General features: G+C 40.2%; 1 protein-coding gene across 3 annotated transcripts in view; it reads left to right on the top strand.

Moving 5' to 3' along the window:
• Window positions 1-23704, top strand: part of SVEP1 (sushi, von Willebrand factor type A, EGF and pentraxin domain containing 1) — a 181881-nt gene that overhangs the window by 124136 nt on the left and 34041 nt on the right. For all 3 annotated transcript variants that reach the window (XM_082696828.1, XM_082696827.1, XM_082696829.1), the window contains 4 exons: window positions 91-282; window positions 1206-1373; window positions 17871-18543; window positions 20541-23332. In XM_082696828.1, coding sequence (XP_082552954.1) covers window positions 91-282; window positions 1206-1373; window positions 17871-18543; window positions 20541-23332 — 3825 coding nt within the window. The remainder of the gene's footprint in view (window positions 1-90; window positions 283-1205; window positions 1374-17870; window positions 18544-20540; window positions 23333-23704) is intronic.

Raw genomic sequence — 23704 nt, 5'->3', positions numbered from 1 at the left:
AATTCTCAATATTTTTAAAGGTTTTGGTACTGATAGAATTATGCAAAATAAAGCAAATTGTATTCTGTAATCCCCATTTATCCTTTTTAGGTGTAATAAAGGATATGTGCTGAAAGGTGATAAAGAATCGCGCTGTCTTGCTAGCGGTTCTTGGAGTCAGTCTCTTCCTGTGTGTGAACTGGTCAAGTGTTCTAGCCCCGAAAGCATAAATAACGGGAAATATATTTTGAGTGGGCTTACCTACCTTTCTACTGCATCATATTCATGTGAGAGCGGATACAGGTAAAGTCCGTAGGCACCACAAGCTTCCTAAAATACCCCGTTACCCATTATTTACTCCATAGGTTTCATTTGTATATAACTAGCCTACTTTAGACACAAGTTTCTAAATGTAAAAGATAGTCTCATATTTGCATGCTTTGTGAGGACTGGCTTATATGCTGGGAATACCTAGGGAAACAGTCTACCTAACTTTGACTCTGGGAGCTCTAGTTGAGTCACTATAAACATTCAGTCATTAAACATGAAAGCAAAAAAGTGTTTCGGAGGCAAAGCATAGTATCTGGATTTTTTTTTTTTTTTTTTTTTGGGAACATAACTTACCACACTTATACTGAACATTGCATGTGATGTTACAAAAAGCATGTCACAACCCAAGTTCTTAATACTGTAACAGGTTGATTCAATCAGTGTTATGCATGGGGATGTATGTGTATGTTCCAACAGAAGGGACAGTAGGGCGCGGCTGCAGTCAGAAATTTGGCCGGCGGGATCTGAAGTGAAACAGATCCAGTGAGTAGAAAGTCAGATGACACACACAGATTCAGGTAGGCAAACAAAGGTGGATAAGTGACGCCATTGGGATGTGAGGTTTGCGAAATCAAAGGAAGACCGGAGGTCAGAGTCAGGAACAAGAGTGCACATACCCAGACTCAGGACAAGGACAGTGCCCTTTGACTTCAGTTACCCTGACTTCCTGGGTGTCTGTCTCTATTATGGCTGGATCCCAACCAGCCTATTAACCCCTTCTCATCCACGTAATCCCTTGGCGAGGTCTGAGGGCCCTCCTCCAGCACCACGGAGCCCATTTTATTTTGCAGCAGTTGTGATGTTGTTTTAGCCCATTCTGTGACAGAAGCACTTTGGCTTCCCTTCTTTGTATATAATCGTCTCCACGGCAGTGAATAATAGCCCTTCTTTCCCAGCTTACAGGGCCCTTCAGTCCTTGAATGCTCGGCCTCAGGCAGCTGGGACAGAGCGCCACCTACCTGCCATCTCGTTGTCTGTGGAGAGCCACCAGCCATCAAAGATGCTGTCATCACAGGGAGGAACTTCACTTTTGGAAACACTGTCACTTACACCTGCAAAGAAGGGTGAGTGGTCCTGGGAGGGAAGGAAGCGTTGGGAACCTCAAGGGAGGGGATGCTCCCCTGACCACCATGGAGATGGGCTCCACTGAACACTAAATTACCTTTTCTGGACACCAAAGCTGGAGAGAACTTTATGCTCTTGTTTCCTGACAGCGGAGAGCAAGCATATTCCCCTGTGGAAACAGTGTTTTTCTGGAGTTAGAGTAATTTGTCAAATTAGGCCTCCAATAGCAGACACTGGGCAATGCAGTGGAAAATAGCTTTGTACTTAAAGATGCAAAAAGCACATTTACATAGGCATCTGTGGGGGCACCTGGGTGGTCTGGTCGGTTGAATAGACATTGGTGTGTTTATCTTTGGCAAACCTGAAGGCAACACTTTGAGTCACAACCTAAAGATGACAGGTCTGCAGAGGAAAAAAGATGGTAAAACTCAGGTTATTCTATTTTTAATGATCTCATTTCATTCAGAGGTAAAATTTGAAAAACAAGGAATGAGATACAGAGAAAGGGAAGGCTCCCTCTGGGGTGGTGTCGGGTATGTGAATCCCCACGACATCTGACTTGCATTTCATTGCTTCTCCACGACCCCTTCATGCGTCTTTAATAAATATTTTTACTGTGAGTAGTGCTTTCACACACCAGATTGACCAGAGGTGTTTGTCACGCAGTTGGAAGCAGCGCCAGCAGGAGTTTGCCGCTTTCTGGGTTTGTAGCTCAGCTCTGTCCTTCGCTGTGTAGCTTCAGGGAAATTGTATAACCTCTCTGTGCTTCGAGTGTCCTACATAAAAATAGTTTCATTTAAGGTTCATACTTCTAGATACTGTGAGAAATCAAATGCCTAGTATAAAGCCTGGCCTAGCCAGGAAAAAAAAAAAAAACTTAATTAATTCAACCAACTTTGCCATTATTATGACTGAAACACAGATGAGATAGCAGTTTTTATTCTAGCATATTTCTAGCATAGAAGTTCATTTCACCTGGATGGAAGACAGTCCCAGTAGAACAGGACTGCCAGCAGGTGGCGACAATATATATATATACACACACACACACACACACACATATATACACACTGTATATATTGGGCCACATATATATATATACACACATATGTGTATATATATATGTATATATGTATTGTGTATATATACATTTATGTATATATATGTTTGTATGTATACATACATATATACATATATATATTGGGCCACATATATATATAAACACATATATGTGTGTATTATAGGCCACATATATATGTATACATAAATATATAGTGTGTGTGTATGTATGTGTGTATATATATGTGTATGTGTGTTTATCCATATAAATATTTATATATTCTTATTTATTTATTTATTTGCAAAAATCTCCTGAGAGTCAGCTACTTGAATAAATAGCTGATTGAAGTCCCAAAACTTAACACCTTCTTAAGTGAAACAGAACTCTTTACTATTAAAACAGGGGATGAGTGATATAGGTAAAGGGAATTAAAAGTATACTTATCTTGAGGAGCCCTTGATGAGTAATGTAGAGAATGGTTAAATCACTGTATTATACACCTGAACCTGATAAAACACTGTTTGCCTCTCCTCCAGCTCATGCTCACTCACATTCTCTCAAATAAAATAAATAAAATCTTAAAGAAAGAAAGACAAGAAAAGAAAAAGAGAAATAAAAATATATTTTAAAAATTATCCAAAAACAAATGGTGGTATTTTGCTATATTTCTTCTCAGAATTTTGTCTTTACATATTTTTTAGTATTAAAAATCCTGCTATAGAAGCAATTTACATTTTATTCTCATTAGAAATCATTCACCTAAAATATATCCAAAGAGTTCTGAGTCTGCCTAATATTAAGTCTATATGTTATAGGAAAGGGTTTTATTAAAAGAAGTACTAAAGGCACTAATTAAAATTACAACATAGCCATACATTTGCAGAGGGTTTTCCATTTCCCCAGGGCTTTCCTACACATTATCTCCTCTCATGCTCCCTTCCACAACGGTGGGGGTTTGGCAGAATAAATAGTATTCCACCTTGGTAGTTGAAGGGATTGACCCATATCACCTTGCATGTTCCTTCTGGTCTAGGAAAACAGACACTCTGTGGAACCTTTTATCCATCGAAAAGATGGAAACCAAATCTACTCCCCTAAATCACGTATCTATTGAAGGATATGAGAACAGTTTTATGAAAGTGCTTTGTATATCCATTAAGAACAAAGCAGAAAATAGCTTTATTATCTTCTCTGTCATCATTATTGCTATATACGGTGATGACATTTTAAAATAATGTAGGAAAAACTGTCTTAAGTAGTTAATCAAATTAATAGAAAGTATCTACAGTCCCAAATCACTGCCACCTACATTTTGTTCTAAAAGAAAAAAAATCAAGCTCTTAAGGGATAGTTTCATTTTTTTCTGGAAGTGAAACTTTTGGTGAGAGGAAGCACACTGATGGCCCTTGGCATATCCCTAACTCCACCTTGGGATGCTACGAGGATGCCAAAGAAAAGAAAACCTTTGTACTCCTCTTTTTTCTGGCCAAAGGGCTAATGAAACATTTGAAATATACAGAAAAACACAAATAGTAATTATTAATCTCCACTTAAAGTTACCTGGGTATGCATTTTTTCTTTCTTTCTTTCTTTTTTTAAAGATTTATTTATTTTAGAGAGACACATAGAACACAAGCGGGAGGGGCAGGGAGGGCGAGACTCTCTCAAGCAGGCTCTGTGATGGATCCCATGATCCTGAGATCATGACCTGAGCCAAAACCAAGAACCCCATGCTTAACCGACTGCGCCACCCAGGCACCCCTCCTAGGTATCCGTTCTTGAGAGAAAAGTACATGTTAAGTTTTTGCCATATTGTAGCTCTCTTTTTATGAAAGAAATAAAGTATTACAAATACAACAAGAAGCCATTCTCATCACTTTGCTGTTCTCCCCAAAGTAACAAAGGTACATTTTTGTAAATCAGTAGAATTCATTTTAACAGCTGTATGGTATTCCCTTGGAAGAACGAGCTGTCTGTAAATTACTGATTTCCTTACAGGTAGAAGGTTATTTTGTTGCTCCTTTATTTGCTGATGTAACAGTCCTGAAGTAAATTTCCTTGCCCATGTCTCTTGGTACATATGAGTATGACTATCTCTGGCCCCAACACCAAAGTTTGAAGTTGTTGAGTTATGAAATATGCTTATTTTAAACTTCATGAGATAGTACTTGATAGTTATCAGTCATGTCCTTTATGTTTTGTTTTGTGTGGGTGTATCAAATTCAAGAAATCATCCCTGCCCCGAGGTCATACTATATCTTTGCCTTTCTCCTGAACGACTCAGAGATCTTGGAAAGCACGAATTTCCATCCCCCTCTCATCTTAAATGTTTTATCACTGTCTGTATTTTACGTCCCTCCTATTTTATGACTTCTCAAATTAGTCATTTTTTAATATAGTCAGTGTTTATTTAGTTTGACTCACATGTTTATTAATCTCTTCATCACCATTACGTTTTGTATCCCATTCCGTCCTTTCGGGTTTAATATTTCTACTTCCTGAAGAATCTCCATTGCATATTTTTTTTTCAGTAAGTTTCAGCATATTCTGTAATCTTTTTCTGAAAATAATAAGATTTTATCCTTGCTTCTTGAATTACAGTTTAACCGAGTGTACGAGTCTACATTAGTAGTTTTCTTCCATAGACATTTTGGAAAATATTATTCCAATGCCTTCTGTCTTCTGACTTCTTCTTCTTGCTACTGAGGATTCCATCATCAGTCTGTTAGTGGTTCTTAACCAGGGGCAGTGTTGCCCAGCAGGGACGTTTGGCAATGTCTGGAGATATTTTTGGTTGTCACAGCTGAGGGGAGGGTGCTCCTAGCTCTAGCGGACGGAGTCCAGGGATGCTGCTGAACAGCCTACAATGCACACAGCAGCCGCCACAACACGGAATTGTCTGGTCCCACATGGTGCTGAGATTGAGAAACTCTGCTTGAATCGTGGTTCCCCTATAAGCAGTATCTTTTCCCTTTGGTTTTTATTTTTAATTTGTCTTTGTCATTCTGGTATTTCCTTATGATCTGACTAAACATGTATTCACAGTCATTTGTCTTCTTTAGGAGTCATTGTACTTCTTACATCTGAGAATTCTTTTTACCAATTTGAGCATATTCTCAGCCATTTTCACTTCACATGTTCCCTCCTCTTCCCTTCTTTTTTCCCATATACTGGATCTTTTCTTTCTGTCTCCATATGTAGTAACCTGTCACATTTTCCATCACTTTATAAACTTGGACTTCATTTGGGTATTTTTTCAGATATCTTGTAGTTTATAGGTTTTTCTTTTCTACTATCTATAATCTGCTTTTAAATGTATCCATTAATTTTTTTCTTTTTTTGCTTCTAGAATTTATATGTTTGTTTTTCAAACATTTCTTTTAAAATAGTCTCTTCTTTTTAAATAGGATTTGGAGTCTTTTTTCTTTAATTATGTCAGATACTTATATAAATCTTCAGATTTTAGATCACTTTTCTGCTATCTCAATTTATTGGTACTCTAATCTTGCTGTTTGTTCTGCCTGCTGACTGACTCATGATGGAAAACATGCTTGTGTATGTTTTGTAATTTCAAATTGTACCTTTATAGTAAGCAGGACTTATTTTATCTGTGATAGTCCCTTATGGTTTAAGTGTGTGAATTATTTTTTTTCTATCAGGAATCCATGGAATATCATCAAAAAATTTTTTTACATTAATTTATAAGTTCGAAGACTTTCCATGCCAAAGTAAATGGCATAAATCCCAACCTCAGATCCACAGGAGAGGAGACCTGGGGATGGCTACCTTAGCAGGGACTTGATTTTTCCCACTCAAAGCCCTGACAAATACAGAGATCTCACTTGTCGTGTCACTGGGCTTCCGGGCGGGATTTTTCTACTTAATATCTTTTCAGTGAATGTCCTTCTAGGACAAAGGTTCATGCCATAGACTCAGCTATTACTCTCTCTCAATCCATAGTTGTATTTCCTGTCATCCCTTCTTACGTTCCATGTCCAATCCAATGGCAATCACAGCATTCAGCCACAGGCTTACTTCTCTGTTCTTAATTTCCTCTTCATTTCTGGCATGTGCATCTAAAATAACTTCTGTTTTATTTCATCAAGTATGATATAAGGTTTTCAGACTATGGTATAGCCAGCACTAGAACTTCTCTCCTTTACTCCTTTTCTATTTCTTCCCCCCAAGAAATTGGTTGGCATAGCCAAGATGCACCGTCTCTGTTCTGTTCCAGGATGGTGTCACTGTGTTCAAGTCATAGCTTTTGTGCAGTGGGCCTGTTTGTGCAATGGGCCTGCTGTCTCCTTCAGCTTCCTGAGATGCTGTTGGCTTGAAATGAGGGTTAGAACCTCTTAGCTCTCCAGCCGTCTCCACTCCCACTGCCCTTCACATATGGGAACCACCCCCGCCTGCTTCTTGGGTGCACCTATGCTTATTCTTACTTTGGGCCTGTGTTGTTTCTTCTCATATCAGTGATGTGCTTTGCATAGACTCTCCCTTGAAATAAGGAGGAGAGAATCTGTCTCAACTGTAGGATGGAAGAGCAAATACTTTAGGAGACAGGAGTAAGAAGATGAACACCAGGAAGGAAAGAAACAAGAAGTACATTTCTGCCTCCTGGCCTAAAATTGACCTTCCACATTCACCTTTTATCAAAACACTAGGATGGAAGCTTGCAGCTATTTTCCCAGATAAATAAAATGATAAATTGTTTCCCATTTTCCTTTTCATCTTATGTGTCTCCTCTCTTGGTGAGAAACTCAGAGGAAAGGAAGGCTCATTGAAATCCTAAAATTCTCATAGAATGTTCCATCTTTGATTGTCTTAATTGTAGATTTCTAAATGCAATTACTGCATGTACTAAGATAAAATTTTGTATCATTTTTAGTTGAAAACAGAATTAACTGCTGATGCAGATTTCTGCTTTCCATCGATCTTATTAAGTCACAGCCCTTTACCTATCTAGTATGCTGCTCCTTTAAGGCTCTTAGAAGGTTCTTTAAAAAGAGAAGAGGCAATAATCACCTGGGGAGCTCTCTCATAAAGCTTCCCACATGCTCATCAGTTGGCTTCCACTCAGTGTATGAATCAAATCACTGAAAATTGTGTCTGCAGATTACTCTGCCCATTCTCCAAGAGTTTTTCAAAATTATTCGAGAAATAGGCTAATGAATTGCAGCAAATTCATCCTAAAATATGTCCTCCTGTGGCATCATTGTAATATTGATGGGCCATTTTTCTTTGGGATTATGGAGTAGGACGATTTGTTTTATGATATATATGGCCTGATTTTAAATAATAGACTGCATTAGCATTCCCAGGGTCTCTTGAATGAGAACACAAAATGTCACAGCATAAATAGTCCGGCGTTTTAGGTTTGGGCCAATACCAATTTTCCTGCTTTGGTAGCCAACATTTACAGGATGTATGTCATCATCTGTATAGAACTTTATGATTTTTAAATGATTTTTTTCAGAGGGAGAGTGTGTGGGAGCAGGGAGAGGCAGAGTGAGAGGGAGAGAATCTCAAGCAGGCTCCACACCCATAGTGGAACCCAGCTCAGGGCTTGATTTCACGGCCCTGAGATCATGACCTGAGCCAAAATCAAGAATCAGATGCTTAACCAACTGAGTCACCCAGACACCGCAAATGATTCTCTTAAACAAATAAGCAAGTGAAGTATGTTCCACAGAAATTGTAACACAGCTTCAGACTTCTAACATGAGGAAATAACGCAGCATTTGGATCAGAGACCAGTCCTGGTTCAATCTAGGCAATAGCTCACAATTCCTCACTTTCTGTGATTTGGAATATATATACTTCTTTAGCATCTTCAAAGATTTGGGGCACCTGGGTGGCTCAGTGGGTTAAGCCGCTGCCTTCGGCTCAGGTCATGATCTCAGGGTCCTGGGATCGAGTCCCACATTGGGCTCTCTGCTCAGCGGGGAGCCTGCTTCCCTCTCTCTCTCTCTGCCTGCCTCTCCATCTACTTGTGATTTCTCTCTGTCAAATAAATAAATAAAATCTTTAAAAAAAAAAAAAAGATTAACTGATGTGTTTTGGAAGAGAGTTGTTTTTAGTAAACCTCAACCCGCATCTTACTGAGCATTGTATCTAGTCTCAAGTACTGGCTTTGCTTCCACCTCTTGAAACCCCTCTGTGTATATCTCTCCGCACCAGTGAGATGCCAGCTGTTCAGGTGTTCGTAGCTTGGTCCCAAGGTTCTCCTACAAACGGATCAGTGGAGCTAAGTGGGAGGCTTCACACGTCTCAGAGTGAGAGGTGATCACTCACGCTGGTGCAGGGAGACCGGCATTTCAGCCAGCTCAGCCTCCAGTCTGCACTTCTTTCTCATAAATGAACGTGCTTCTGAGTCTGTTCCTCTCAGAATCCTTCTGAGCCTACTCCAGTAGGTCTGTCGTCCATTTTCAATTGTGGTACCCAAAGCTGAATGTACACCGACACATGCACGTTAGAATACGGCGGAGAGAAAAACGCTGCGTGGCGTGACATACACACACGTACAGAGGTAACTATTTCATTTCTCTTCTTCTCTTTCTAAATAAATGAGTTTCTAGAAACACAGTCACCCTTTCAGAATGCCTCTGTTGACTCATTCAACTTAATTTCCGTAGAATTCCAAAGTCTTTCCTATTGGCGGTCGCTAGGCCGGGTTTTCCATCTGCGCAGCTTTTCTTTACTATGTATCTGTGCAGCCTGTTCCATCTTATCTTTATTAACTATTATCCTGTAGGATTAGAAACACTGAACTGGACCGTAAGCTCCCTGTTCCCCGCCCTACAGTTACACATTGCTATGTAGGGACTAAGGACAGTTTTTTGGCATTCCCAAGATGTAAAATTCCCAGTGAGGGCATTTCTGTAAAGCAGTACTCCGTGGGTCATCCGGTTAATAAACCATTTAAATATCTTTCTGTCCTAGAAGCTAGATATTTAATAAACCATTTAGATATTTATCCTAGATATTTATCCTAGATATTTAATAAACCATTTAAATATCTTTCTGTCCTGGCAGCATTTTGTCTGCTAAAATCTTTTGAGAGTCCTTGTAGAAGAAACTGTCAAAAGGCATTTCCAGTTCACCTGTGCCTGCCACGTCTCTACCCATCAACCATCACGAAGTGTCAAAACACACAAAATCCTAGTGATTATCACTTCCTTGTTCCAGTGTTCAGATGCCGTTCCCAACTATTCGTAAGTTCTCAGAATGCCCCAGCCATACCAGACTGCAAGCTCTTGGTTCATGTTACCCCTCATTCTCGAACGATTCCTTTTCTGCTCTTCTCTCATGACTCCTCTCAAAAGCATTTCCCCAGGGAAGCCTTCCCATTCTCCAGGTACAATTGAGCTTTTATCCTTTAAGCAGCTGCTGTAGGTGTGAAAGGGCCTGCAATGCACCAGGCAATGGATGGGGTATGGAGTGCAGGTTGGACTCAGGTGTGTAAACAAACAAATACATGAGCATTGCGTTGTGCACTAAGGAAGTGGCTCTAGCCCATAGCATGGTCCTTGAGAATTATTTAATGAAAGGCTAAATGTTGATTGGGCATCTTAAAGAAAAGTCAAGATCTAAGGTCAGAGAAAGAGTGCGGGGTCTAAGAAATTATGGGTAGTGATGAAAATGCATTCTTTAAATTCATTTATTCATAATATATGTCTTTAGTGGTAATCATCCATTATTTTACAGAAGAGCTTTGCTGTGATTTTTCATTAGGGAAGAGTAGTTGGTGGAGATTTTCTTTAAGATCAGGGTCAGAGACCTACCGAAGGGCTGCCAAATTACTATACACAATTTTTGCATCCTTAAGAGGCTTTGAAGAATAAGGAACTGGAAGCAGATGTTTCTATCTCAAAGTAGCCAGGCCCATGAAATAAAGGGAGCATTTTATAGATGGCACAATGGGTCCTAATAAATCAGGGATGTCTCAGGTGGTGTCTGTGAACTTCTACTAATGAAATATGCTAGCAGCATCAAGGGACCCATGAAAATAATGATGCATGTTTCAAAGTGTGCAGAGGATGTAAATTGTGCTATAAAAATACAGAACATCAGATGTCTTTATAAATGGGACTTCTACTCAGAGCACATTCTACACAGGAACAGTAGAATCTGGGCACTCAGACCTGGGATAATGGATACTTTAAATAATAAAATTAGGCCTTTAGCATATTGTCTTTATATACCTGCCTATATCCTCCTAGACAGAAGCTATCTAAAAACTTACTAAATTTGAATTCTAATAGGAAGAGCAGAATTTATCCATAACAACGAATTATAGCAGACCCTAATTAGAGGCTGCATCGTGTCGTCAGGGACATCTATGAGGGTTTTGAGACCCTAGCAGGATAAGTGGCCTTAGGTAAGGTGGATGTATACATCTCTGCTGATGTTCTACCATTTTCTCCTCGATCTTTCTGCTTCCTATAGATTTCATGAATCTGGCCAGTGAGGGGGACACATTCCATCCTCACTATGATAGCAGATCCCTTATAAAACTAAAAGGGACCTCAGGAGGAATGTGCTTGCTAACTGATGACTAATGAATCTTTGCTGAGGGTGCCTGGATGGCTCAGTTGGTTGAGCGACTGCCTTCAGCTCAGGTCATGATCCTGGAGTCCCAAGATCGAGTCCTGCACTGGACTCCCTGCTCAGCAGGGGGTTTGCTTCTCCCTCCGAACTTCCCCCTCTCATGCTCCCTCACTCTCATTCTCTCTCTTTCTCTCAAATAAATAAATAAAATCTTTAAAAAAAATCTTTGCTGAAAGATGGATCAGAAAATTTGTACTAGGTGACACTGCAATGCAGTTTCCACAGGACACCTGCAAATTATGACCTACCTCATTCTGAAAAGAGAAAGGGAGCGGGGCAACAATAACATCACGGACTCTTGGTTGGACTCTTGTAAATCGAATGCAGCTTTTCAACTCAGCTGCTTGCAACTGTGTGACTCCAGACTGGGCTTTTAGCCTGTGGAATCCCCATTCACTCATCTGTAAAATGAAGAAATTAATATATCTAAACAGGATTAAATTAGGTGCCTGATTATTTTTGTCCTTTTAGTATAAAAATGACAGATGGCTCAGGTGTTAGACATTCTTTTAAAATTCTGTCATCTTCCTCTTCAGTAAGAAAGCGAGAAGCAAGTTAAGAATGTAATTATTCTAATACGACATATCGTAATATTTTGTTCTCCTTCATTGAGAGAGCACTGGAGAATAATCTCGGATTTTTGCAAGTCATCAATCTGTCACCTTCTGTGGGAAAATACCTGTTCAAAGCACAAAGAAAGACTGAGAGTTATTAAGCAAAATTGATTCATACGGGTTGAATAGCAGAGCTCGAAATGCTAACATTTGGTTGGATAAGGGTTTAGGAAACCCTGGAGACTAAAATTACAAGCATTGCTTTAAATTTCATTGAATATAAGTAAGTACATGAGTTATGTGTGGGCTACATCTGGTTCATTAGTGCTTTTGTTTCAAGGACTAGTGATAAAATCAACCAACTAAAACCGTCTATAGACAGATGGTGTTCTAAATTTAAGCTGAGTCATTCTTATTTTTAAGGAAATGTGCAACAATTTTTAGAGGTCCTTAAATAGCAAAAATTTTAAATTCACTTTCCTTTCTAAATAAGCATTACTCTTAATAACAAGATGGATTTCTATTTCTTTTTTTTTTTTAAGATTTTATTTATTTATTTGACAGAGAGAGATTACAAGTAGGCAGAGAGAGAGAGGAGGAAGCAGGCTCCCTGCTGAGCAGAGAGCCCGATGCGGGACTCGATCCCAGGACCCTGAGATCATGACCTGAGCCGAAGGCAGCGGCTTAACCCACTGAGCCACCCAGGCGCCCTGGATTTCTATTTCTTGAAGGAAGTTCATTTGATCAGTAAGCTCAGTATTCAAGCAGTAAATATTTTCTTTTCTTTCCAAGTATTTATTTAAATTTCAGTTAGTTAACATACAGTGTAAATTTAGTTTCAGGTGTAGAATTTAATGATTTAACATATACATACAACACCTGCTGCTCATCACAGATGCACTCCTTAATCCCCATCGTGTAGTCAACCCATCCCCCTACCCACCTCCCCTCTAGTAACCATTAGTTTGTTCTCTATAGTTAAGGGTCTGTTTCTTGGTTTTCCTCTCTTTTTTTTTCCCTCCCCTGTATTCATTTGTTTTGCTTCTTAAATTCTATATGTGAGTGAAATCAGATGGCATTAGTCTTTCTCTGACTTATTTCACTTAGCATAGTACTCTAGTTCCATCCGTGTCACTGCAAATGGCAAGATTTCGTTCCTTTTAATGGCTGAGTAGTATTCCACTCTGTCTGTATGCACCACATCTTCTTTATCCATTCATCAGTTTGTAGATATTTGGGCTCTTTGAGTAATTTGGCTATTGTTGACAATGGTACTATAAATATCAGGGTAAATGTTCAAATTATTGAATGTTCAAATACTCAAATTAATATTCCATTGGGTAAATACACAGTAGTCTAATTGCTGGATCATAGAGTAGTTCTATTTTTAACTTTTTGAGGAAACTCTACACTATATTCCAGAGTGGCTGCACCAGTTTGCCTTTCCACCAACAGTACAAGAGTGTTCCTTACTCTCCACGTACTCACCAATACTTGTTTCTTTTGTTTTTGTTTTTGTTTTTGTTTTTAGCTCTTCTGACAGGTGTGAAATGATATCTCATTGTAGTTTTGATTTATATTTCCCTGATGATGAGTGATGTTGAACTTTTTTTAATGTATCTGGCCATCTACCTGTCTTCTTGGGAAAAATGTCTATTTATGTCTTCTGCCCATTTTTAATTGAATTATTTTTTGGAGGGTATTGGTTCATATAAGTTCTTTACATATTCTGGATACTAACCCTTTAGTGGATATCCACTTGCAAATACCATCTCCCATTTCATAGGTTGCCTTTTAGTTTTGCTGATGTTTCCTTCACTATGCAGAATCTTTTTTTTTTATTTTGATGTAGCCCCAATAGTTTATTTTTGGTTTTCTCTTGCCCAAGGGGACCTACCTAGAAAAATGTTACTATAGCTGATGTCAAAAATAACACTGCCTATGTTTTCTTCTAGGAATTTTATGATTTCAGATCTCACATTTAGGTCTTTAATCCATTGTGAATTTATTTTCGTGTTATCATTTAAGAAGTGGTCCAGTTTCATTCTTTTGCCTGTTGCTCTCCAGTTTTCCCAACACCCTTTGCTGAAGAAACTATTTTCCAATGTGTATTCTTTCCTGCTTCATGAAAGGTTAACTGATCACATAATTATGGGTTTAAGTTTTCGGTTTTCTGTTCTGTTCCATTGACCTATGTGTCTGTTTTGGGGCCAGGACCACACTGTGTTCATGACTACAGCTTTGTAATATAACTTGATGTCTAGAATTGTGATGCCTCCAGCTTCTCGTCCTTTATTTTATTAATGTGCTATATCACATTGATTGATTTGTGAATATTGAATCACCCTTGCAGCCCAGGAATAAATTCCCATTGATTGTGGTGAACAATTCTTTTAATGTACTGTTGGACTCAATTTCCTAGTATTTTATTGAGAATTTTTACATTCAGATTCATCAGGGATGTTGACCTGTGGTTCTCTTTTTTGTGGAGTCTGTCTGGTTTTGGTGTCACGGTAATGCTGGGTTCATAGAATGAATTTGGAAGTTTTCCTTCTTTGCCTATGTTTTGGAATTGTTAGAGAAGAACAGATATTAATTCTTCTTTAAATGTCTGGTAGAATTCACCTGTGAAGCCATCTGGTCCTGGACTTTTGTTTGTTGGGAGTTTTTGGATTACTGATTCATCTACTTGGCTGATTATCTGTCTGTTCAAGTTTTCTATTTCCTCCCATTTCAGTGTTGGTAATTTATATGTTTCTAGGAATTTACTGCTTCTTCCAGATTGTCTAATTTGTAGGCATGTAGTTTTTCATAGTATTCTCTTATAATTATTTGTATTTCTGTGGTGTTGGTTGTTATTTCTCTTCTCTCATTTGTGATTTTATTTATCTGAGTCCTTTCTCATTTCTTTTTGCTAAGTCTGGCTAGGGGGTTATCAACTTTATTGATTTTTACAAAGAACCAGCTTATGACTTCATTGATCTGCTCTACTTTTTTTTAGTTTCTATATCATTTAGTTCTGCTCTAATCTCTATTATCCCCTTCCTTCTGATGTTTTTAGGTTTTGTTTGTTCTTTTTCTAGATCCTTTAGGTGTAAGGTTAGGTTGTTTATGTGAGATTTTTCTTGCTTCTTGAGTAGTCCTGTACTGCTAGAAACTTCCATCTTAGGACCACCACTTCTGCATCCAGCAGTTTTTGAACGAATGTGTCTTCATTTTCTTGTTTCCCTGTATTTTTTCATTTCTTCTTTTATTTTCTAGTTGACCACATTCATTGTCTGGTAGCATATTGTTTAAACTCCGTGGATTTGTGGTTTTCCCAGATTTTTTTCTTGTGATTGGCTTCCATTTTTATAGCGTGGTGGTCAGAAAAGATGCATGGTATGACATCAATCTTTCTGAATTTGTTGAGGCTTGTTTTGTGGCTTAATATGTAATCTATTCTAGAGAATGTTCCATGCGCCCTTAAAAAGAATGTGTCCTGCTGGTTTAGGATGGAATGTTCTGACTCTATCTGTTATATCCATTTGTTCCAGTGTGTCATCCAAAGCCATCATTTCCTTGTTGATTTTCTATTTAGGTGATCTGTCCATTGGTGTAAGTGGAATGTTAAAGTCCCCTACAATTATTGTATTATTATCAGTTAGCTCCTTTATGTTTGTCATTAACTGTTTTATATATTTAGATGCTTCCATGTTTACATTTGTTAGATCTTCTTATTGGATAGTCCCCCTTATAATGATATAGTGCCCTTCATCTCTTGTTACAGTCTTTGGTTTAAAATATGATTTGTCTGATATAAGTGTAGCTACTCTGGCTTTCTTTTGGCATCCATTTGCACAATAAATGACAACTGTTTCTCCATCCCTTCACTTTCAATCTATAGGTGTCTTTAGATCTGAAATGACTGTCTTGTAGGCAGCATAAGATGGGTCTTGTTTTCTTATCTATTCTGACATTCTGTCTTTTGATTGGAGCATTTAATTCACCTACATTCAGAGTATTTATTGATAGATCTGTATTTAGTGCCATTTTATTACTTATTTTGTCATTGTTTCTGGAAAATTTCCTTGTTCCTTTCTTGTCTTTGTCACCTTTGGTCTTTCCTTTCCACTCAAAGGGTCCCCCTTTAATATTTCTTGCATAGGTGGTTTAGTGGTCATAAACTCCTTTAGTTTTTGTTTGTCTTGGGAACTCTTCATCTCTCCTTCTATTCTGAATAATAGGCTTGCTATCATTGGATAGAGTATTCTTGTCTGTAGAGTTTTCTCATTTAGCACATTGAATGTCATGCCACTCTTTTAAACTGGATTGTCAACTTTCTGTTGAGAGATCTGCAGTTGGCCTTATAGGTCTTCCTTTGTAAGTTAGGGACTATTTCTGTCTTGCTGCTGTAGGATTTTTTCTTTATTATATATTTTGCAAATTTAATTACAATATGTCTTTATGTCGGCCTGCTTTGTTGATTTTGATGGGAGTTCTCTGTGCCTTCTGGATCTGGATGTCTGTTTCCTTTCCCAGATTAGGGAAGTTTTCAGCTATTATTTCCTCAAATTTTCTACCCTCTTTTCTCTCTCTTCTTCTTCTGGAACTCGTATGACATGAATGTAATTACATTTGATGGCATCACTGAGTTCTCTAAGTCTATTCTTATGATCCATAATTCTTTCTCTCTTTTATTCTGCTTCCTTGTTTTCCATAATTTTATCTTCTATGTCACTAATTTGTACCTCAGCTTCTTCCAGCCTTGTGTTCATTACATCCAGTCTGTTTCCAATCTCAGCTATTACATTTTTCATTTCTGACAGATTGGTTTTTTTACCTCTTTCATCTCTGTGGTAAGGGCCTCCCTGAAGTCATCCATTCTTCTCTAGAGCCCAGTGAGTATCCTTATGATTGTTGCTTTACATTTTCCATCAGGCATATTACTTATATTTGTTTCAATTAGAAATCTGACCCATGACCTTATCTTGTTGCTTCATTTGGGATGAATTCCTCCATCTTGGCATTTTGTCTGAGTCTTTTTCTGTGTGTTAGAGAAACCTGTTACGTGTCCTGCTTTTGAGAGTAATAACTTTTTGAAGAAGTGGTCATGTCGTGTCCAGGGCCTGATGCTTCAGGGATTGTGTCTGGTGCATGCTGTGTGCCCTCTGCTACTGTGTTTGGGCTGCTCTCTCCTTCAGGCCACTTGTCTGCAGAGGTTCTCCTTGCCTGCAGTGGGCAGGGTTTGATCCTGTGGCAAGTTTTAAGTAGGTGTGCTCTGCTCTGCTTGTTAAATGAGACCTAATACTATTTCTACTAGAACTGAAGCCTCATAGAACTCTGGCTGGGAGACAAGGCATGGAGAGGGGTTTCTGCTGGTCTTCTGGGGAAGGGGATCTCCATGCTGGCACTGAGGCACATTGGTCCAAGAAGAGCAGTCCCAGCAGAGCACAGTTTTGGATCAGGACCTGGTGTAAGCAGGTCAGGCAGCCAGTGTTGGTGCTGTGATGTCAACAGCAAGTGTCTCTGCATTTATGCTGGGGGGGGGGGAAGAGGAGGGAGGGAGAAAGGCGTCTGCCAGCTCTTTTGTCCCTTGAGAGACAACTCTGCAAATGCCACCTCTCGCAGATGCTCTCTAAGAAGAACAAACAGTTTCCCCATGTGACCTAGGCATTCCTCAAATGGCTGTCTGCCCACTCACCCCCCACCCCACCCCAGGCTGCTTGCTTGTCTTCCCTCCAGGAGTAGGGCAGTGCCTCAGTTCTCCCTACAAGCCAAGACTACCAACATTTAAAACTTTGGTCTTCAAGCCCCATTGGTTGCAAAAATTCATGAAAATAAGCCCCTCTCATTTTCCCAGTGAATGGCTGTGGGGAAGTGTTCTCTGTCAATTCCCCTGAGCATTCCTTTTTCTCTCACCTTTGAGACCAGGGCTCCCTCTCCTCCACAGCACCTACCATCTATTTCTCCCCCATACCATGTCTCTACACTTCCTTGTTGTGTACAACTCTCCCTCTAGTTGTACAGTTGTGCAGTTTGCTCTGTCTCCTCAGGTCAATTTCTTGGGTATTCAGAGTGATTTGATAATTTTCTAGTTGTGTTTGAGGGATGAGACGAGCCTGTAGAGTTCTACTTATACCTCCATCTTAAGAAATATTATTTTAAAGAATAACAACTAAAAATAGTCATTGTTGCAAAGAGTAAAAAACTAAAAACAGAATTACAAAGGCACAAACACCTTTTCTCAAATATTATGCTTAGTTATTGTTCTTTTCCTCCCATTCTCATAGCTATACCCTAGCTGGTCCTGACACCATTGAATGCCTGGCCAATGGCAAGTGGAATGGAAGTAACCAGCAGTGTCTGGCTGTCTCCTGCGATGAGCCCCCCAATGTGGAACACGCCTCTCCAGAGACTGCCCATCGGTTATTTGGAGACATTGCCTTCTACTATTGCTCAGATGGTTACAGCCTGGCAGACAATTCCCAGCTCCTTTGCAATGCCCAGGGCAAGTGGGTTCCCCCCGAAGGTCAGGCCATGCCCCGTTGTATAGCTCATTTCTGTGAAAAGCCCCCATCTGTTTCTTATAGCATCTTAGAATCTGTGAGCAAAGCAAAATTTGCAGCAGGATCCGTTGTGAGCTTTAAATGCACAGAAGGTTTTGTACTGAATACCTCGGCCAAAATTGAGTGTTTGAGAGGTGGGCAGTGGAACCCTTCCCCCATGTCCATCCAGTGCATCCCTGTGCGGTGTGGAGAGCCTCCAAGCATCATGAATGGCTATGCAAGTGGATCAAACTACAGTTTTGGGGCCATGGTGGCTTATAGCTGCAACAAGGGGTTCTACATCAAAGGGGAGAAGAAGAGCACCTGCGAGGCCACAGGACAGTGGAGTAGCCCCACACCCACATGCCACCCTGTGGCTTGCAATGAACCACCCAAGGTTGAGAATGGCTTTCTAGAGGTAAGAGACTAATGAGTGAGTGGTCCATGGCTTTCATCACTGACTGCTGGCCTCCTGTGGCTAACCTGGGATTAGAGGCAGGACACTGGACAGATTAACTGTTGAAAAACAGAAGTGGCTGGACCTATAGGTAGTGAATATTTGAGGGAAGTTGATAGAAATTAGTGATCCTTTTAATATAGAGCTTTGTACCTTCTGCTAGCATATAGAAGTGCTATTTGAAGTGCTTTGTAGCAATCCTTAGCCCTAACTATGAAGGTAGAATAAACCAATTTTAATACAATATTATTTTCCTTTATAGAAGAAATTATTCCAAGATGAATGTATATTTTATAGAAATCAAGGTCTCCTGGAACTTAGAGAAATCTGGTATCATTTCTGATTTTTAGACCAAAGATGGGGTGAATCATCTGTTCACTATAATGCAGTTATTACAATTTTCTTTCAGCGGACTTAAAGGTAGTTTCATCAGGACATAAAGAGTTCTCTCAGATGCACTCCTGTTCTCCTTGCACATTAATATGTGCCTAGTCTATTTCCCCAAATCAAGGACTATTTTATTTATTTTTTAAAGATTTTATTTATTTATTTTGACAGATCACAAGTAGGCAGAGAGGCAGGCAGAGAGAGAGAGGGAAGCAGGCTCCCCGCTAAGCAGAGAGCCTGATGTGGGCCTCAATCCCAGGACCCTGAGATCATGACCTGAGCCAAAGGCAGAGGCTTTAACCCACTGAGCCACACAGGTACCCCACAAGGGCTATTTTAAAGAGACAATATTCTAATTAAATATTATGTAAAAACCCACACATATGTCATACCTTTTCTCCTTTATATTCTAAATGATAGTAAATACTTTCTGTTTAACACCTCTGCTCTGAGGTACCAGATCCACTGGAAGAGGGTATATGTAGATGAGGAGGCTTTCTTCATTTGTTCATTTAGCAAATATCTCTGGAATTCCTACTAGGTGCCAGGTAAGCACTGGAGAGCTGGTATTTAACAACACAGATTAGGTCTATGATGGCATGGTGTTTCCATGTGTGTACCCAAGGAAGAAATTTAAAAAAAAATTATGTCCACTAGAATAAGAAGTTCACTATATAGCATACAAGCTAGACTTCACCGTGATATTCCTTTTAAAATTTTCATGACTAATTCATGTGTGGTACTACCTAAAAATGACCTGTTATTAGTCCCTTATATATTTAAATATTGAGTTCATGAAGATTAACTTTTTGTTTAAAAGATAAGATACTGCTTTTCAATTTCCCATCTTTAGAGCAGCAGTTTTTAAGAGTATGTTAAGAATGAACACAAGGGGCGCCTGGGTGGCTCAGTGGATTAAGCCGCTGCCTTCGGCTCAGGTCATGATCTCAGGGTCCTGGGATCGGGTCCCGCATCGAGCTCTCTGCTCGGCAGGGAGCTTGCTTCCCTCTCTCTCTCTCTCTCTGGCTGCCTCTCTGTCTACTTGTGATTTCTCTCTGTCAAATAAATAAATCTTTAAAAAAAAAAAAAAAAAGAACACAAAACTTTGTACTCTTTGGAATATATCCATGAAAATATTTTATATGCTTTTTTTGACAATATTAACAAGTAAATGTAGGTCGTATGTGTATACTTCTTTCTCTGTAGTTAAAGCAACAGAACTACAGCATTGCTATCGTGAGCAAGATTTTTTTGAATTTACTAAGTAATTTATAATTTTTAGTAGTAGTCTACCAAATCATCAATTTAAAACTATTGATTTTTTACTTATGACAATTCAGCCCCATGGTAAACATTTCTGCAATAAGGATTACCAAATTTGACCTGTCCTTTTCACTTACTAACATAGAACAGGCCTAATGAGAAAAGCATTAAGTCCTTATTTGCTTATGTCTTAACTGATTCGTCTTAACATAGGCACTTCAGTATATATTTTTTTATTATTGTTCAATGTCTTTAGTTAATTATTCATTATACATGTAAGACTTAATTATTTTCTCCCTATTATACAGCATACAACTGGCAGGATCTTTGAGAGTGAAGCGAGATATCGGTGTAATCCAGGCTATAAGTCCGTTGGAAGTCCCACATTTGTCTGCCAAGCCAATCGCCACTGGCACAGTGAATCCCCTCTGTCATGCATCCCTCTCAACTGTGGGAAACCTCCCCCAATCCAGAATGGCTACATGAAAGGAGAAAATTTTGAAGTAGGATCCAAGGTTCAGTTTTTCTGTAATGAAGGTTATGAGCTTATCGGTGATAGTTCTTGGACATGCCAGAAATCTGGCAAATGGAATAAGAAGCCAAACCAGAAGTGTGTGCCTGCCAAGTGCCCAGAGCCTCCCCTCTTGGAAAACCAGCTCGTCCTGAAGGAGTCAGCTACGGAAGTAGGAGTGGTGATATTTTCTTGTAAAGAAGGACATGCCCTTCAGGGCCCCTCCGTCCTGAAATGCCTGCCATCACAGCGATGGAATGATTCTTTCCCTGTTTGTAAGATGGTTCTTTGCCTCCCACCTCCCCTCATTTCCTTTGGGGTCCCTGCTCCTTCGTCTGCTCTTCATTTTGGAAGTACTGTCAAGTATTCTTGCGTGGATGGGTTTTTCCTGAGAGGGGATCCCACCACCTCCTGCCAAGCTGATGGTACCTGGAGCTCTCCACTGCCAGAATGTATCCCTGTGGAATGTCCTCACCCTGAGGAAATTCTCAATGGCATCATCGATGTACAAGGTCTTGCCTATCTTAGCACAGCTCTCTATACCTGCAAGCCTGGCTTTGAGTTGGTGGGAAATACTACCATCCTTTGTGGAGAAAATGGTCACTGGCTTGGGGGGAAACCCACCTGCAAACCCATTGAGTGCCCAATGCCCAAGGAGATTTCAAATGGCAAATTCTCTTACACAAACCTACACTATGGGCAAACCATTACATACTCCTGTGACCGAGGCTTCAGGCTAGAAGGTCCCAAATCCTTGACTTGTTTAGAGACAGGTGATTGGGATATGGGTGTCCCGTCATGCAGTGCCATCCACTGTAATCCCCCACAACCCATCGAAAATGGATTTGTAGAAGGCGCAGATTACAGCTATGGGGCCATGATCATCTACAGCTGCTTACCTGGGTTCCAGGTAGCTGGTCATGCCATGCAGACCTGTGAAGAGTCAGGATGGTCAAGCTTCATACCAACATGTGTACCCATAGACTGTGGTCTCCCGCCTCATATTGATTTTGGAGAATGTACTAAGGTCAAAGATGGTCAGGAATCTTTTGTAGAAGAAGAAGATATGATGGAAGTTCCGTATGTGACTCCTCAACCTCCTTACCATCTGACAGCAGGGGCTAAAGCCGGGGAAAGCACCAAAGGATCTCCTACTGCACATTCTGCAAGCTTTCTATATGGTACCATTGTTTCATATACCTGTAATCCAGGATATGAACTTCTAGGGAGCCCTATGCTGATATGCCAGGAAGATGGCACTTGGAATGGCAGTGCTCCATCCTGCATTTCCATTGAATGTGACTTGCCCATTGCTCCTGAAAATGGCTTTTTGCATTTTGCAGAGACGACCATGGGCAATGCTGTACAGTATAGCTGCAAGCCGGGACACGTTCTGCTGGGCTCCAACATGAGGTTTTGTCTACAGAATAAAGAATGGAGTGGTGCTTCCCCAAGGTGTGAGGCCATTTCGTGCAAAGCACCAAATCCCATTATGAATGGCTCCATCAGAGGAAGCAACTACACATACCTGAGTGTGTTACACTATGAGTGTGATCCTGGGTATGTGTTGAATGGCTCTGAGAGGAGAACATGCCAACAAAATAAAAATTGGGATGAGAAGGAGCCAGCGTGCGTTCCCGTGGACTGTGGGTCACCGCCAGTCTCAGCCAATGGCCAGGTGAAAGGAAATGAACATACATTCCAAAAAGAGGTTGAGTATACTTGCAGTGTAGGGTTCTTACTTGAGGGAGCCAGGAGTCGTGTTTGTCTTGCCAATGGAAGTTGGAGTGGAACCACTCCCATCTGTGTGCCTGTCAGATGTGCCACCCCACCACAGGTGGCAAATGGAGTGATGGATGGCCTGGACTATGGTTTTGGAAAGGAAGTGGCGTTCCACTGCCACGATGGCTACATGTTGCACGGTGCTCCAAAACTCACCTGTCAGTCCAATGGCAACTGGGACGCAGAGTTCCCTCTCTGTAAACCAGTCAACTGTGGCCCTCCTGAAGATTCTTCCCATGGCTTTTCTAACGGCTTCTCCTTTTATCACGGGGGGCATATACAGTATCAGTGCTTTCCTGGTTATAAGCTCCATGGGAGTCCTTCAAGAAGGTGTCTCTCCAATGGCTCCTGGAGTGGCAGCCCGCCTTCCTGCCTGCCTTGCAGGTGTTCCACGCCGGTGATTCAGAACGGAGCTGTCAATGAGACAGATTTTGGCTGCGGAAGGGCAGTCCAGATTCAGTGCTTCAAAGGCTTCAAGCTTCATGGAGTTTCTGAAATCAGCTGTGAAGCCAACGGCCAGTGGAGCTCTGGCTTCCCATATTGTGAGCACACTTCCTGTGGTTCTCTCCCAGCCATTCCAAATGCATTTACCAGTGAGAGCGTCTCTTCGGAGGAAAATGTGGTAACTTACAACTGCAGATCTGGGTACGTCATACAAGGCAGTTCGGAGCTGGTTTGCACAGAGAAAGGGACATGGAGCCAGCCTTATCCAGTCTGTGTGCCCTTGTCCTGTGGACCCCCGCCATCTGTCGCCAATGCAGTGGCCACTGGAGAGGCACACACTTTTGAAAGTAAAGTGAAACTCAGGTAAGTCCATGGCTCTAGAGTCTTCAAAGGGTGCAGACAGGAGGATTGTAAAATAAAAAGTGCTAGGTCAAAAATTAAGCTAATTGGGAAAATACCATCTCTGGTCTGCTCTCCAAAAACTGAAGCTTTTCACACTTGGCCTTATTCTATTCATAATTGTTTAGAAATCCATTGGCTACAAAAAATAAACGTCTACATTTTCAGCTTATAGTCCCTCATATAATTGTCATGAATATCATATTCTGCTGACCTTCATGAAAGAGTGAGATTCTCTAGCGGGCTTTTGTATCTCTTAAGGCACCAGGCTCTTTTTTCTTCTAAACATCGTGCTGATAAGTTTATGATATCACTCTGTGGTTATATTCATACAAG

Source organism: Mustela nivalis (assembly GCF_964662115.1).
Source record: "Mustela nivalis genome assembly, chromosome: 13".
Taxonomy (NCBI): Eukaryota; Metazoa; Chordata; class Mammalia; order Carnivora; family Mustelidae; genus Mustela; species Mustela nivalis.
Note: the sequence above shows the minus strand (reverse complement) of the source record. Positions and strands in the feature narration are given on the sequence as shown.